General features: G+C 34.8%; 1 protein-coding gene across 2 annotated transcripts; it reads left to right on the top strand.

Annotated features, from left to right (window-relative positions):
- Window positions 1-313: 313 nt before the first annotated feature.
- LOC107761813 (floral homeotic protein AGAMOUS-like) lies at window positions 314-7,713 on the top strand. Of its 2 annotated transcripts, none has more exons than XM_075250193.1 (9): window positions 314-564; window positions 794-1,031; window positions 5,180-5,261; window positions 6,044-6,105; window positions 6,218-6,317; window positions 6,456-6,497; window positions 6,600-6,644; window positions 6,751-6,932; window positions 7,472-7,713. In XM_075250193.1, exons 2-9 carry the CDS (start codon window positions 802-804, stop codon window positions 7,473-7,475), a joined length of 747 nt encoding a protein of 248 aa, XP_075106294.1. In that variant the 5' UTR covers window positions 314-564; window positions 794-801; the 3' UTR covers window positions 7,476-7,713. The 2 variants fall into 2 exon arrangements, with proteins under 2 accessions (XP_075106294.1, XP_016435581.1); XM_016580095.2 differs by having other exon boundaries at window positions 320-564; window positions 6,603-6,644.
- The last annotated feature ends 6,568 nt before the right edge of the window (window positions 7,714-14,281 follow it).

Below are 14,281 nucleotides of genomic sequence, written 5' to 3'. Positions count from 1 at the left end.
TTAAGCTTGATTGTAACCTAGTCCAATGTTCTCTTCTCCCATCAAACATCAGTGTCACTTTCAGAGGTCATTTTCTACTCTGTCCACTTCCTCCCCACCCCATCCCACCCTCTCTTATTCCACCCAAAATGGTCTGATGAATCAAAGAAAAATGCTTACAAACTAATGACCATAATTAGAAGTTAAACAGGAGATAAAGAAATTAAAATGAATGGCCAAGAAAGACTGATCATCATCTCATGAGAAGGATTCCCTATTTAACCATTTATCCATGCTCGTTCAACACTAGCCAACAAACAGAAAAAGGAGAAATATAAAAGAAAATTGTCAGAGTTTAATGTAAATTAGCATAGGAATAAACAGAGACAAAGAAAATCCGAGTTAGCTAATAGTAACATAACAAATTAAAGAAAGCTTTCTTTACTTTATAAATACCTATTCCTTAGTGCAAACTCTCTTCCATTTTCTGCATCTATCTATCCTCTGCAGATTAATTTGCAAGGAAGAACTAAAAACTTTCTGTACTCTCTATTTTCATCTTCCAACCCTTTCTTTCCTTACCAGGTTAGTCATCACCTGAAAATATTCATAAACCATGTCCCAAATTACCTCACTTAATTCCCTTGCATTTTCTATCAAATTTAAACCATTTATTGAATGTAACTGCAAATATGGGGTTGGGATTTTTAATTCATTCTAACCAGTATTAGGAAAGTGTGATCTCCAAATTCTTTAGCTACCCTTTTCTTTTTTAATCTTGATCAAGTTTTCTCACATATGTTTTGATATGTAGGTGAAGGTATGGAATTCCAAAGTGATCTAACAAGAGAGATCTCTCCACAAAGGAAACTAGGAAGAGGAAAGATTGAGATCAAACGGATCGAAAACACAACGAATCGTCAAGTTACTTTCTGTAAGAGACGCAATGGTTTGCTCAAAAAGGCCTATGAATTATCTGTGCTCTGTGATGCTGAGGTTGCTTTGATTGTCTTCTCAAGCAGAGGCAGACTCTATGAGTATGCCAACAACAGGTACTTATATTAATACAAGTCTTGAAATTTAAAAGAAAAACTTGAAAGTTTTAATCTTTAGATATCTTTTGATGTCAAGTTTTCATCTTTGAAAGGTCCTCCCTTTTCTTCCTCATTTCTCAATTCTTTGCAATTTTATTCGTCTTCTTTTAAAAGCGGAGCTAATTAATTGTTTTTTTTTTTTTTGGAGATTTGCTATGTGTTTGCTTAGGAAGATCTGAACTCCCAAAGAACAATAACAATTACTATACTATATTGTTGTGAAGTTTTTTAGACTGAAGAGTTTTTCTTTCTATCAAAGAATGACTTTCCTTTCCATTTTTTCGTTAATGGTTTTGTTTGTTTCCTTCAATTTGATCTATTTTGGTGGTAGTTTCTCTTTTTATGATCCCATTTTCGTTAATAGACATGTAGATATATAGATCTGTTTGTTGTAAGAAAGAGTAGAAATTTAGGAAGAAGTACTCTATCAGAACTCTGAGATCAGCATACTACTTTCTTCCTCCATTGCTGCTAAGTTTTCTCTGACTCTCTCTCTCTCTCCTCTTTCTCTCTCTCAAAGATCAAGCAAGAAAGCTGTCGAGTTCTAATTCGTCCATTTGCCCCATACTTTAAACACTACAATTAGAGTGATATGGGTTTTGGATCTTGTAGTATAGTCCTTTTTACAAAAACATGACATATAATTCTTTTACAACCAATCAAAACAAAGATTAGGGTTTTGTACTTCAATAATAGCACTGCAGTACTGTTTTTTGTCTTGAGCTTTATTTCTACTAGCAGAGTCAAACTTGCCCTAATTAGGGTTTACTTTTGCTAGGAATATTAAAGCTAATTTTTTTTCTCAAATCTCCAAAATATTTGCCTTGCTTACACATTCAAGCGATTTTTTCTTGAAATAAATTGTGGAAAATAACCAATCAGAGTTCAAAGCTTAATTATAGAAAAATGTTGACATTCTTCTCAGTGTCTCTCTCCCCTTTTCTTTACTTCACTTCCTATGTATTTCTTGAAATGTTTTACACCGTTTAGGAAATGGGGTCATCTACACTCTAGCTTTAGAGTTTTAGAAGCAAAATTTGTTGGGGTTGGGTGGTTGGTGTAAGTTTTGTCTCAGTTACAAGAATCTTTGGTCACGTCATACAAGATTTTACACTTGTTGACAAATCTGCTGAGAAAAGACATATTATAGTAATGAGGGAATGGTTTTTTTTTCCTTCTCTGAGCTCTCTCTTAATTTCTACCTCCAGTACTGAAAAAAAGAAAACTGGACTACCCCTATATTTTTTTTTCTTTGAGATATCTCAGTTTAATGCTTTTACAAAGATTCTGAAGCTGTTGGAACTTAAACAGCAAAGAAACAGAAGTGTAAGAAAGAGAAGTTCTAAACCAATGAAAATTACTTAAACTAGGGTAGACTTAACTAGGTTATCAAATACTTGAAGAGGATCTTGTGCATAGATATATTTGCGTAAGACATGAGATTTTTTTTTTTTTTTCAAACAAAGGAGTTTTGAGTTGGAGGGTGTGTTGTCAAGAAAGAGATGAGACATATATAGATCCGTACAATTTTTATTCTCAACCAATAAGAGAGTTCTGAACTCTCTGGCTTTCTTTCTTGCATGGCATTGGCTGCTGAAAATGGACGGTTCTGATGTGATCAGATCAGATCATGAGACAGACAAGACTGGATCATACTATTCACTTTACCTTACAACAGTTTAAAAAAAGTTGTATAGATTGTTAAGTTAATGCCATGTTCCTTTTGGGTTCTTGAAACAAAACCCTAGGTGGGTAAAAACCTAGAGTGGATGGGTATTACCCAAGGAATAACGGGTACTTATGACGTGGCACAAATCAGGACCGTTGAAACAGTGGACCAATCATGTTGTGGGAAATTGTGCCAGCTTGGCAGAGAGCAGCCAATCAGTAGCTCGACGAAATTAAGGTAGTAGCAGACTAGGAAATGTGAGTCATTCCTTCAGTGTGTTGGTTCATTTCTTTCAGTCTTAGGTCTATAGTACTAGAAAATTTTATATCAATCTCATGTTTGAGTGGACAGATGGAGTCTGACTCAAAGCAACACTTTGCTTTGTTGTAGTTTCTTTTTTTCCAGCTTTGCGTGTTGGCCTAAATTAGCAAGAATTAAGGTTTATTAAATAAGAAAGTATCTAGATTTTCTTTACCTTTTGAACAAAGGGAAAGTGGTTAAGACGCTGTTTCTAGTGTTTGCTCGAAGGGAACAAGCACTCGTGTCATCTTAAAGTTGAAACCTCTCTCAAACCTTAGATTATATATGGATAATCCATAAAGAAGATATAATTAAGTTATGGTTCACACAAAATTAATTTCTAATGAACTTTTGTATAACAACTTTGGGAAAACATGACTTTGTGTAGTTTAAACTTTATTACTCCTTGTATCAATTTATGTGAAGGAGTTCAGAGTACGATGGTCAATGTACTTGATTCTCGATTTGAATTCAAGCATAATTTTTGTAAGTTCTTAAAGATAAAATAAATATATTTGAAAACAACATCAAAAGTTACAATTCAACACAGGAAATAATTCAAACATTCAAGAAGAACTTGAAATCCTAATCAAAGTGAACATTATTTGACCCTCAATAGTAACACCTTCACATAAAACGGGATGGAGAGAGTAACTTTAAGACCAAAAAAAAAAAAAAAAAGAAACTTAAGCAAAGTGAAAACTAAGTTACAATTTGAAATTTCATTCGCAACATGGTATATGTTACATATATGTGCGCAAATGTTTGATATCGGTATTAGTTTTCAAAGATGTGAAGTTGATTGATTTATTCTTTGTTTGGATATATTATTGAAGGAAATAGAAAGCTAAATCACTAAAACTTATGAAGCGAATAAATGATATAGTATTGTTTTGTTCTGTTTGAACTTCAAAAAGAAATAAAGGTAATTTGCATTATGAAACGTATCACATTATCTTTTCATCCTCTTTCTTCCCTCACTGGAGAGAAAAATTACTTTTTTCCCCCACCAATTTCCTTTCTTTTTCCTTGGTCAAACCAAACAAGGAAATGCAAAATGTTGCCATTTGCAGTTCCTTTCTCGTCTCTTCCCCAGCATCCGAAGCACAAACAATGAAAAAAATTCCATTGCTTTGTGCAAATGTGCTAAGTTCTTTATCTCTTTCCTCTCTTTTTTCCCCTACGATTTCTGCCTTTAGAATCCAGATTTAGCTGGCGTTAGAACAAATATTTAACTACTGCTTTATCTGCTCTGGAAGGTGTGTTTTCTTGTGATGTTTGTTGTTAATAGCCAAATTCAACCCGCAAAGGGTGTGGTGGGATGCTTGGGATCACTTCACCCTTAACCGAAAGTCTTGCATTAGAGCTTCTTGATAAGGAGTGTTTTACCCCTTAGTGGGCACAGTGGCGAAGCTAAAAATTTCTCCAAGGGTGTTCAAATTTAAAAGAAGTGAAAAAAATTCTCGACAAAGGATGTTCAATACGTATTATATACCTCTAAAAATGTAATTTATCAACGAAGGATGATCAATTGACCACCCTTATGAACATGTGGCTTCGCCACTGAGTGGGCACTAGGAGCCGAAGTTCGAATTAGTCATGTCAGTACGGATATGGCTAAACCAAAAAAAAAAAAGAGCCAAATTGAGGTGAAATAGCAGTATAGCACAGTGCAGCCTCTTTTTAGGAACTTCCTCAAAATAAATGCCTTTTTTCCTTCTTTTGAATAGCTAATAGCAATACAAATTTATATCCTCACCTAGTAAATGAATTTGTGCAAGCAAGTCTTCTTTCGTGAGAATATAATTGTTCTTAAATTTGTGTTTCTTTGCAATACGAATCAACTCTTGAAGTGTGTTTAAAGAGAATAGGCTTATAGCTAGGATACCGCTGTATGAAGAATGGAATTTAGAGTACAAATAATAGTATGAATTGTATAAAGGTTCTTTTTGCTGACCTCTCTTAAATCTTGATTTTGACGGCCATAAAAATATAGTGAATCTTGTGAATGTCTTAATGGTCATTCTTTCTAGTTATTTACAGCTTGGATAATTGCGTGTAACGGAAATATCTGATTTCGTCTGTCGATAGTTTATATGATTGAAAAGAAAACTATTCTAACATTTCAATGGTGCAGTGTGAAAGCAACAATTGAGAGGTACAAGAAAGCTTGTTCAGATTCCTCAAACACAGGTTCAATTTCCGAGGCCAATGCTCAGGTATATAGTAGTAAATAATTTCAATATGTCATAACATTTGTTTGGCTTTAAAATGTCTGAAATTGAACTTCTTTATTAGTTAGAAATGTTGTTCTCAATTTTTAAGCAGTTGTAGGTCTACATGCTGGGGCTGTCCAATGTGTATCTTTCCTTCTTCCTTCTATGAGCTGTAACTTCTCAGTTGGTAATAAAAGGTGCCTTATTTACCAAAAGAAAATGTTTGAAGCTTATGGTATTACACATACCATAATATTTGTGTAACTATAAATGCTTTTTATTCAGGAGTAATTAATATCAAAATGGCACCTCTCCTCTAATGTTGTCCGCTTTACTGAACCAATGTTGTAAAGTCACACCCAAGGTGGCTACCTACTGGATTAGTATTGGTTTATCTATTTGATTTTGACATAACTGGTGTAGCTTATAACACTTGGATCATTGTAAGTTAAAAGTTTAAATTCGAGATTGAGTAGATTTCTAAGAATTTAGGAAAAGATTATGATTGCTCAATGCTACTGGTCAGGGTAAACATTTTTAGCGTATGACACTAAAATTGCTTTAGTAATTAAAGAAAGCACTACTAAAAGAAGAGAACTCATTCTAGGAGCACATTTGAATCTCCAGATTCATTTTAGAACAAGTTAAAGGCCTTCTTTTACACATGCATAAGACTTGTCTAAGCAATGTGTCATACATTACAAGTTGCAAGCTAGATGGATTCATAATTTATAGCTTCATAAGCTTTTGTTATAACTGTAAAAATGGTGTTCAATCAATCCCAGTATTATCAGCAAGAAGCCTCCAAACTGCGCGCACAAATTGGAAATCTGCAGAATCAGAACAGGTGAATTTTTAGTGTTTTTTCTTTCTTTTCTTTTCCAATCCCGTGTGTTTTATTAGTCTAATTGTGTTCTTTGTTTCTAATAGTATTCCTTACGTTTATTGCATTGATCCAGGAACATGTTGGGTGAATCACTGGCTGCACTGAGCCTCAGAGATCTGAAGAATCTTGAACAAAAAATTGAAAAAGGCATTAGCAAAATCAGATCCAAAAAGGTGCTTAACATCACTATTTTCTGATGAAATTTTCAATTTTGTTTAATGACAATTTGTTCTGTTTTTCACAACACTGTTGTTCTATTTTCAATTTACTGTGATGGTACTATTTTCTAACATTCCATTCTCAAATTACAGAATGAGCTGCTGTTTGCTGAAATTGAATATATGCAGAAGAGGGTAAGTCGTACAATCTTTTTTCTAGTCACATTTTCAAGTCCTTTTTTCTCACAGTACTCCTCCTATTTTCATGCCAAAATTGTAACATAAGTTAATGGACAGCAGGAAATTGATTTACACAACAACAATCAGTACCTGAGAGCAAAGGTATGTTTCTTTCTCTATAACTTACTAATTACTAGTCCTTAATTAGGTACAGTAACTTATTTTGCAGAAAGTCAGTTGTTATTTTATAAGTAATTAAATTAAACAGATTGCTGAAACTGAGAGAGCTCAGCAGCAGCAGCAGCAGCAGATGAACTTGATGCCAGGGAGTTCAAGCTATGAGCTTGTGCCTCCACCTCAGCAATTTGATACTCGAAACTATTTACAAGTTAATGGCTTGCAAACCAACAACCATTACACTAGACAAGACCAACCATCTCTTCAACTAGTGTGAGTACACTCACTCTTTCCTTATTAACCACTTCATCAAAAACTTTTTTAGAAAAAAAAAAGGGTGAAATTTAGGACAAAGAATATACTTTCTTGAAAGAGGAAATAGACTGCAAACCTCAAAGGTACATGTTGGTACGTTGAGGGTGTGTTTGGTCTGACATAAGTCATTTTTCATGAAATATAAAAAAAAATCCTAGAAAATATTTTTTGGTGTTTGATTGGTGAGTAGAAAATATTTTTTATAAAAATATATATTAGAAATTAGAAATAATATTAGCAAATCGGAGAGTGTTCCAATGAAACTGTTAATCTGTACTAGCGTAGAGATTAATACTATTGTCCAAGTGTTAGTTAAACTAAATAATATGAAGCTAAAAAGATTAAGGTAATTATAAGGTTTCCCTCATAAGTGATCATACCAAACATCAGAACAATGACTTTTTTATGAAAAACAATTTTCTTTACCAAACACACTCCTTGATATTTTTCCAATTTTACTAATAGTAGATACTAAGGTAATTTTTTTTCCTGAGCAGCTAATATGGTTGAAGGTCTTCTATGTTTTGTGCTCTACATCTTAACCACAAGTGAAGACTGCTATTAAGCTTGAAGATTCTTGGAAGTGAAGATCAACTTAAGTATGTATACCATATTATATTACTTGCTGAATGAGCTGAGACTCTTCAATGTTGTATGTTAAGTGGATATGTATTTTTTACTTGATGTTCCTTTTCTGGCAGTGTACTATGAGGAATTAAGCTTGTTATTATTAAGTTGATTACTACTGTTTATTTTGCTCAATTATGTTCTTCTTTTAGTGCTAATTTGGAAGTTTTATCTCACTCCATAAGGAAGAGAATACTATCTCTTCACCTTTCTTCTTATTACTTGCATTATTTGCATTAATTCAGCTTCATATAATATATAGGATCTTTACCTTCTAACAAAGACATATATTAATGCCAAAAAACATAAGGCACTGGTGTATGGTCGCCAGCCCTCTGAATGGAAATTGAAGAAAGGAAAAGAAAAGTAGCAGATTTCAGATGTTCCTTTCCCTCATTTGGTTTGCGCAGAATGTTTGGAGAAAAAGAGGAAGAGAGTTAAATAAAGAGTTAATACCCTAAAACCCCTTAAACTATTATGTTTTTGTCAGTTTTTTATTTAAACTATTCTATGCCTCCAAAATTTTCCGAACTATATTTTCCTTCATATTTAAACTCTCTTATTGCTTACTTGGCATAACATGTGTACACACTCTCTTGGGAGCGCGTGACAGTTGAACAAAGCCATTAAAATGGCAAACCTGACAGAATATAATGGCTAAGTAGCCTAATCCTCTTTTAATTTTATTTTTTTAATAAATATTCTCCTTATTTCCTTTATATCCACCTTTCTTCCTCATTTTTTCGTTATTCTTCCTTTTTCACATTTATTCTTTATTTTTTCATCTTTTTTCTTCAGTTCTCCATATGGATCCCTCTAGGAAAAACATTTCCTCTCTTGTTTGCTTCAACACCTATTTAAATGTTCTTAGTAAACCCAACACCTTGTTGTAGAGAATAAAGTTCTTAAACCTTGTATGTGTAATTTAGAATTTGAGAATGTAATTGTTGGCCAATTAGCTTTTTATTTGTGAAATTTCATTTTGTGTAATCTTGTTTGTGTAATATAAGATGATTTTTCATATATGCAACACTATATGCCTTTGTTTATTTTTTTATTCTGCTGCGACGTGAATGTAAATAAGGACTTATTCAATTGGAGTCTATCATAAAGTAGAACCACAATTAAATCTAAAATTAATTCATCACATTAAATACTATTTTGGTCAAAATTCCTAAAATTGATCAATTATCCATGAAAATTACGTAGAAAACTTAGTGCAAACTAAGTTAATATAACTAGACAGATGCACCTCTAAGAATACTACGTAGGATTTTATATAGGGGATGATAGTTTAGGGGGTTTTGGGGCACTAAATAGTTTAAGTAGGTAATTGACAAAAATATTATAGTTTAAGGAGTTTTTTAGGCTGAGTTAAATAGCCACAGGTAATACCACATGACACGTCTTTTAGAGAATTATAAGAGTGTACTAAACGCACCTCTAAAAATGCAACGAAGGGGTTTTAATATGAAGGACAATATAGTTCGGGGGAGGGAGGGGGGGAGGTTAGGGACACCGAATAGTTTAAATAGGAAACTGACAAAAACGTAGTAGTTTAGGAGAATTTTAAGGTATTAACTCTTAAATAAATAAAAGGTAGAATAGCCTAGTAAACCCCTCTATTTGTTTCGCTTTGTCATCTCGGTCTCTATACTCCATGGAGTTTCATCTAGACACTTATGTAGGGTCCCTAAATAAAAATAACAAATGAAAAAGAGAAAAAAAAACGTGATTGGATAAGAGAAAGGCAAAGGTAGGCGCCTACATTTTTGATGCAATTTGCAATTGCAAGTTGTCAAAGCATGCCATGATTGACTGAAAACAAACTTTCAAAGCATGCCATGATTGACTGAAAATAAGGAAACTTTTCCTATAAATAGCAGTCTCGTTTCTTCATTTGAATCACACCAAAATAAGAGAGAGTAATCCACAGATTGTTGTCTGTGAGATAACTAGTGAGTGGTAGTAATATTGTAGTGAGGTGTTTTATATAAAGAGTGTTATTTCTTTCAAAGTTGTAGTAGTCTCTTGACACTACTGAGTTGTAATATTATAGTGGTAATATTGCTACACTCGGATATTGTATTTTATCCCGCTAAAATATTTGGTGTCATTGTTACTCTCTTGTGTTATTATTATTTGTTGTGGATATTATTCCTGGGTAGCGAGATTATTTATTTTATCCCAACAACGTGGTATCAGAGCCATGGCAAATAATGGTCCGCTATCTTTTCAGTACCCCCGTCTGACAAAAGATAATTATGAGAAATGGTGTCTACGTATGAAAGCCATCCTTGGCTCTCAGGATGTATGGGAAATCGTAGACAGAGGGTATGCAAAACCCGATAATGAGGAAGCTCTGCCCCAAAATGAAAAAGAGGTCTTGGCAAAGACAAGGAAGAAAGATCAACAAGCCCTCACGCTCATCCACCAATGTTTGGATGATGCCATGTTTGAGAAGGTGACACATGCTACCACCTCAAAGGAAGCGTGGGAGATTTTACAAAATTCTCTTCAAGGAGTTGACAAGGTGAAAAAGGTAAAACTTCAAACTCTAAGGGCTGATTTTGAAGTTTTAAAAATGAAAGAATCCGAATGCATCTCGGATTATTTTTCAAAAGTGAAGGTTGTTGTAAATCAACTAAGAAGATACGGGGAAAACATAGAAGATGTCCGTGTGGTAGAAAATATCCTTCGCACTTTAACACCTAAATTCGATTTTGTGGTGTGTGCTATTGAGGAATCTAAAGATTTAGACTTTATGATGGTGGAGCAATTGGAAGGTTCTTTACAGGCCCACGAAGAAAATATCAAAAGGAGACAAGAAGTGTCATCGGAGCAACTTCTTAAAACTCAGGCATCCTTCAAGGATTATGGAGGTGAAACAAGCTATCGAGAAAACGGACGAGGACGAGGACGAGGCCAAGGTCGAGGAGGTCATAGAAGAGGAAGAAGTAATGATAACAACTTCAACAATAAAGTTAAAATCCACCAAACATTCAGAGGTCGTGGTTGTGGACAAAGAGGAGGAAGAGGACGTGGATACTACCAAGAAAATAATGGACAAAGGTATGACAAATCAAAAATTGAATGTTATAATTGTCATAAATTTGGCCATTACTCTTGGGAATGTCATAGCAATGTTGAAGAAAAGACTAACCTTGTTGACGACAAGAAAGAAGAAAATGAGGCAACGTTGTTGATGGCACTCAAGGAAGAAGACAGAGATGATTGCAGCTCGTGGTATTTGGACAATGGAGCAAGCAATCATATGTGTGGATGCAAAGAGAAGTTTGTGGAGATCAATAAAACAATGAGAGATAAAGGTGTCCTTTGGAGATACCTCAAAGGTTCAAATCGAAGGGATAGGTACGATTCTGATCTCCTGTAAAGATGGTAGTCACAAGTTAATTCAAGATGTTTATTATGTGCCAAAATTAAAAAGTAATATTTTAAGTTTGGGCCAACTTCTTGAAAAGGAATATGACATCCACATGAAAAATATGCATCTTTGGCTTAGAGATTCAAGTGGAATTCTAATTGCTAAAGTGCATATGGCAAAGAATAGATTATTTTCTCTGAATCTTAAAACAATTGATGCAAAGTGTTTGAAGGCTAATGTTCAAGATGAATCATGGTATTGACACATGCGATTTGGGCACTTAAATTTTGAAGCACTCAAATCAATGGGAGAAAAGAACATGGTGCATGGGATACCATCAATTAACCATCCCAATCAATTGTGTGAAGCTTGTCTTCTTGGAAAGCATGCAAGGAGGAGTTTTCCAAAGGAGGCCATGTCAAGATCAACCAAGCCGCTCCAGCTTGTCCACACTGATGTGTGTGGACCAATCAATCCACCTTCTTTTGGTAAAAGAAAATACTTTCTGCTTTTCATTGATGACTTCAGTAGAAAGACTTGGGTTTATTTCTTGAACCAAAAATCTGAAGCTTTTGTTGCTTTTAAAAATTTCAAAGTACTTGTGGAGAAAGAAAGTGGCTATGAAATTAAAGCTCTAAGGTCCGATAAAGGAGGCGAATTCACTTCAAACGAATTTAATGACTTTTGTCAACTTCATGGAATTCGTCGCCCTCTAACGGTACCTTATTCACCTCAACAAAATGGTGTTGCAGAGAGAAGGAATGGAACGATTCTTAATATGGCTAGATGTATGTTGAAAGCTAAAAGTATGCTTAAGGAATTTTGGGCCGAAGCTGTTTCTTGTGCAGTTTATTTGAATAACATGTCTCCAACAAGAAATGTTAGAGATCAAACCCCTCAAGAAGCATGGAGTGGAAGAAAGCCAAGTGTCAAGCACTTGAGAATCTTTGGGAGCATAGCTTATGCTCATGTGCCACATCAAGGGAGAGCAAAGCTTGAAGATCGAAGTGTCAAGCATGTGTTTGTTAGCTATGATACGAGTTCAAAAGGCTACAAGCTATACAACCCAAGCAGCGGTAAGGTGGTGGTAAGTCGTGATGTTGAATTTGATGAAGAACTGGCATGGAATTGGGAAGTTAAGAAAGAAACTTCATATGATTTTCTTCCATACTTTGGTGATGAAGAAGAATCGGAGACCGTGGAACCTGTGCAGGACACAACTCCACCTTCTTCTCCAACAAATGTCCATCTCCCTCTTCTCAAGAAGGTTCAAATGAACAGCCGCAAAAGACAAGGAGCATTCAAGAGCTCTATGAGGACACAGAAGAAGTTACTAATTTTGATTTTTTATGTTGTCTCTTTGCTGACAGTGAACCAATGAACTTTGATGAAGCTGTTACAAACAAAAGGTGGAGACAAGCCATGGAGGAGGAGATTGAGTCAATAGATAAGAACAACACTTGGGAGTTAACAACTCTTCCCAAGGGTCATCGAGCAATTGAAGTGAAATGGGTATACAAGATAAAGAAGAATGCTAATGGAGATGTGGAGAGATACAAGGCACGACTTATGGCTAAAGGCTACAAGCAAAGGCAAGGCATTGACTATGAAGAAGTTTATGCACCTGTTGCCCGCATGGAGACTATTCGTTTGTTGATCTCTTTGGCGGCGCAAATGAAGTGGAAAATTCATCAACTAGATGTCAAGTCAGCCTTCTTGAATGGCTATCTTGAAGAAGAAGTCTATGTTGAACAACCATTAGGCTTCGTGGCCAAAAACCATGAAGATAAAGTGTTGCAGTTGAAGAAAGCTTTATATGGATTAAAGCAAGCCCCACGAGCATGGAATAGTTGCATCGACAAGTATTTTCAAGACAATGGGTTTACTCGTTGTCTCCATGAATATGCTCTTTACCTTAAAGTTCATACTAATGGAGATATCTTAATTGTTTGTCTTTATGTTGATGATCTTATTTTCACGGGTAATAACCCAAGTTTGTTTGAAGCTTTCAAGAAAGATATGTCCTGTGAGTTCGAGATGACAGACGTAGGGCCCATGTCATATTACCTGGGCCTAGAAGTGAAGTAGATGGAGGATGGAATTTTTATCTCTCAAGAAAGCTATACAAAAGAGATATTGAAGAAGTTCAACATGCTCAATTGCAACCCCGTGAACACAACGATGGAAAGTGGGACAAATTAATCCAAGTTTGATGAAGGAGAAAAAGTGGATCCCACATTCTTCAAAAGTCTTGTGGGAAGTTTGAGGTACTTGACTTGTACCAGACCAGATATAATTTTTGCAGTTGGAGTAGTAAGTCGCTTCATGGAGGCTCCTACCTCTACTCACTTGAAGGTTACTAGAAGAATTCTTCGTTACCTAAAAGGTACGATCGATTTTGGGTTATTTTATTCTTCTTCTAATGATTTCAACCTTGTGGGATTTTGTGATAGTGATTATGCGGGAGATATTGATGATAGAAAAAGTACAACTGGTTTTGTATTTTTCTTGGGTGATTCTGTTATTTCTTGGAGTTCAAAGAAACAGTCCATTGTTACTCTCTCGACTTGTGAAGCCGAATATATAGCAGCAACATCATGTATTTGTCATGTTATTTGGCTAAGGAGATTATTAAAGGAGCTCAATTTGCCACAAATGAAAGCTACAGAGATTTGTATTGATAACAAATCTGCACAGGCACTCGCCAAGAATCTGGTATATCATGATCGAAGCAAGCATATAGATACAAGGTATCATTTCATCAGAGAGTGCATTGCCAAGAAGGAAGCCGGGCTCAAATATGTGAAGTCTCATGATCAAGTTGCAGATATCTTCACAAGGCCTCTTAAGTTTGAAGATTTTCAAAGATTGAGATCAAGACATGGAATGAAGAAGAAAAATCAAAATTAAGGGAGAGATTTGTAGGGTCCCTAAATAAAAATAACAAATGAAAAAGAGAAAAAAAAACGCGATTGGATAAGAGAAAGACAAAGGTAGGCGCCTACATTTCTGATGCAATTTGCAAATCCAATTTGCAATTGCAAGTTGTCAAAGCATGCCATGATTGACTGAAAACAAACTTTCAAAGCATGTCATGATTAACTGAAAACAAGGAAACTTTTCCTATAAATAGCAGCCTCGCTTTTTCATTTGAATCACACCAAAATAAGAGAGAAACAATAGAAGTTAGAGAGAGTAATCCACAGATTGTTGTTTATGAGATAACTAGTGAGTGGTAGTAATATTGTAGTGAGGTATTTTATATAAAGAGTGTTATTTCTTTCAAAGTTGTAGT

The sequence above is a fragment of the Nicotiana tabacum genome, chromosome 3 (assembly GCF_000715075.1).
Source record: "Nicotiana tabacum cultivar K326 chromosome 3, ASM71507v2, whole genome shotgun sequence".
NCBI classification, from domain to species: Eukaryota; Viridiplantae; Streptophyta; class Magnoliopsida; order Solanales; family Solanaceae; genus Nicotiana; species Nicotiana tabacum.
Note: the sequence above shows the minus strand (reverse complement) of the source record. Positions and strands in the feature narration are given on the sequence as shown.

Bases quoted from the DNA above. Each gene is read 5' to 3' on its own strand.
- LOC107761813 (XM_075250193.1), top strand. From the start codon at position 802: ATGGAATTCCAAAGTGATCTAACAAGAGAGATCTCTCCACAAAGGAAA. The intron at 1,032-5,179 runs GTACTTATATTA...TCAATGGTGCAG, and splicing joins TATGAGTATGCCAACAACAG to TGTGAAAGCAACAATTGAGA. The intron at 6,106-6,217 runs GTGAATTTTTAG...GCATTGATCCAG, and splicing joins AATCTGCAGAATCAGAACAG to GAACATGTTGGGTGAATCAC.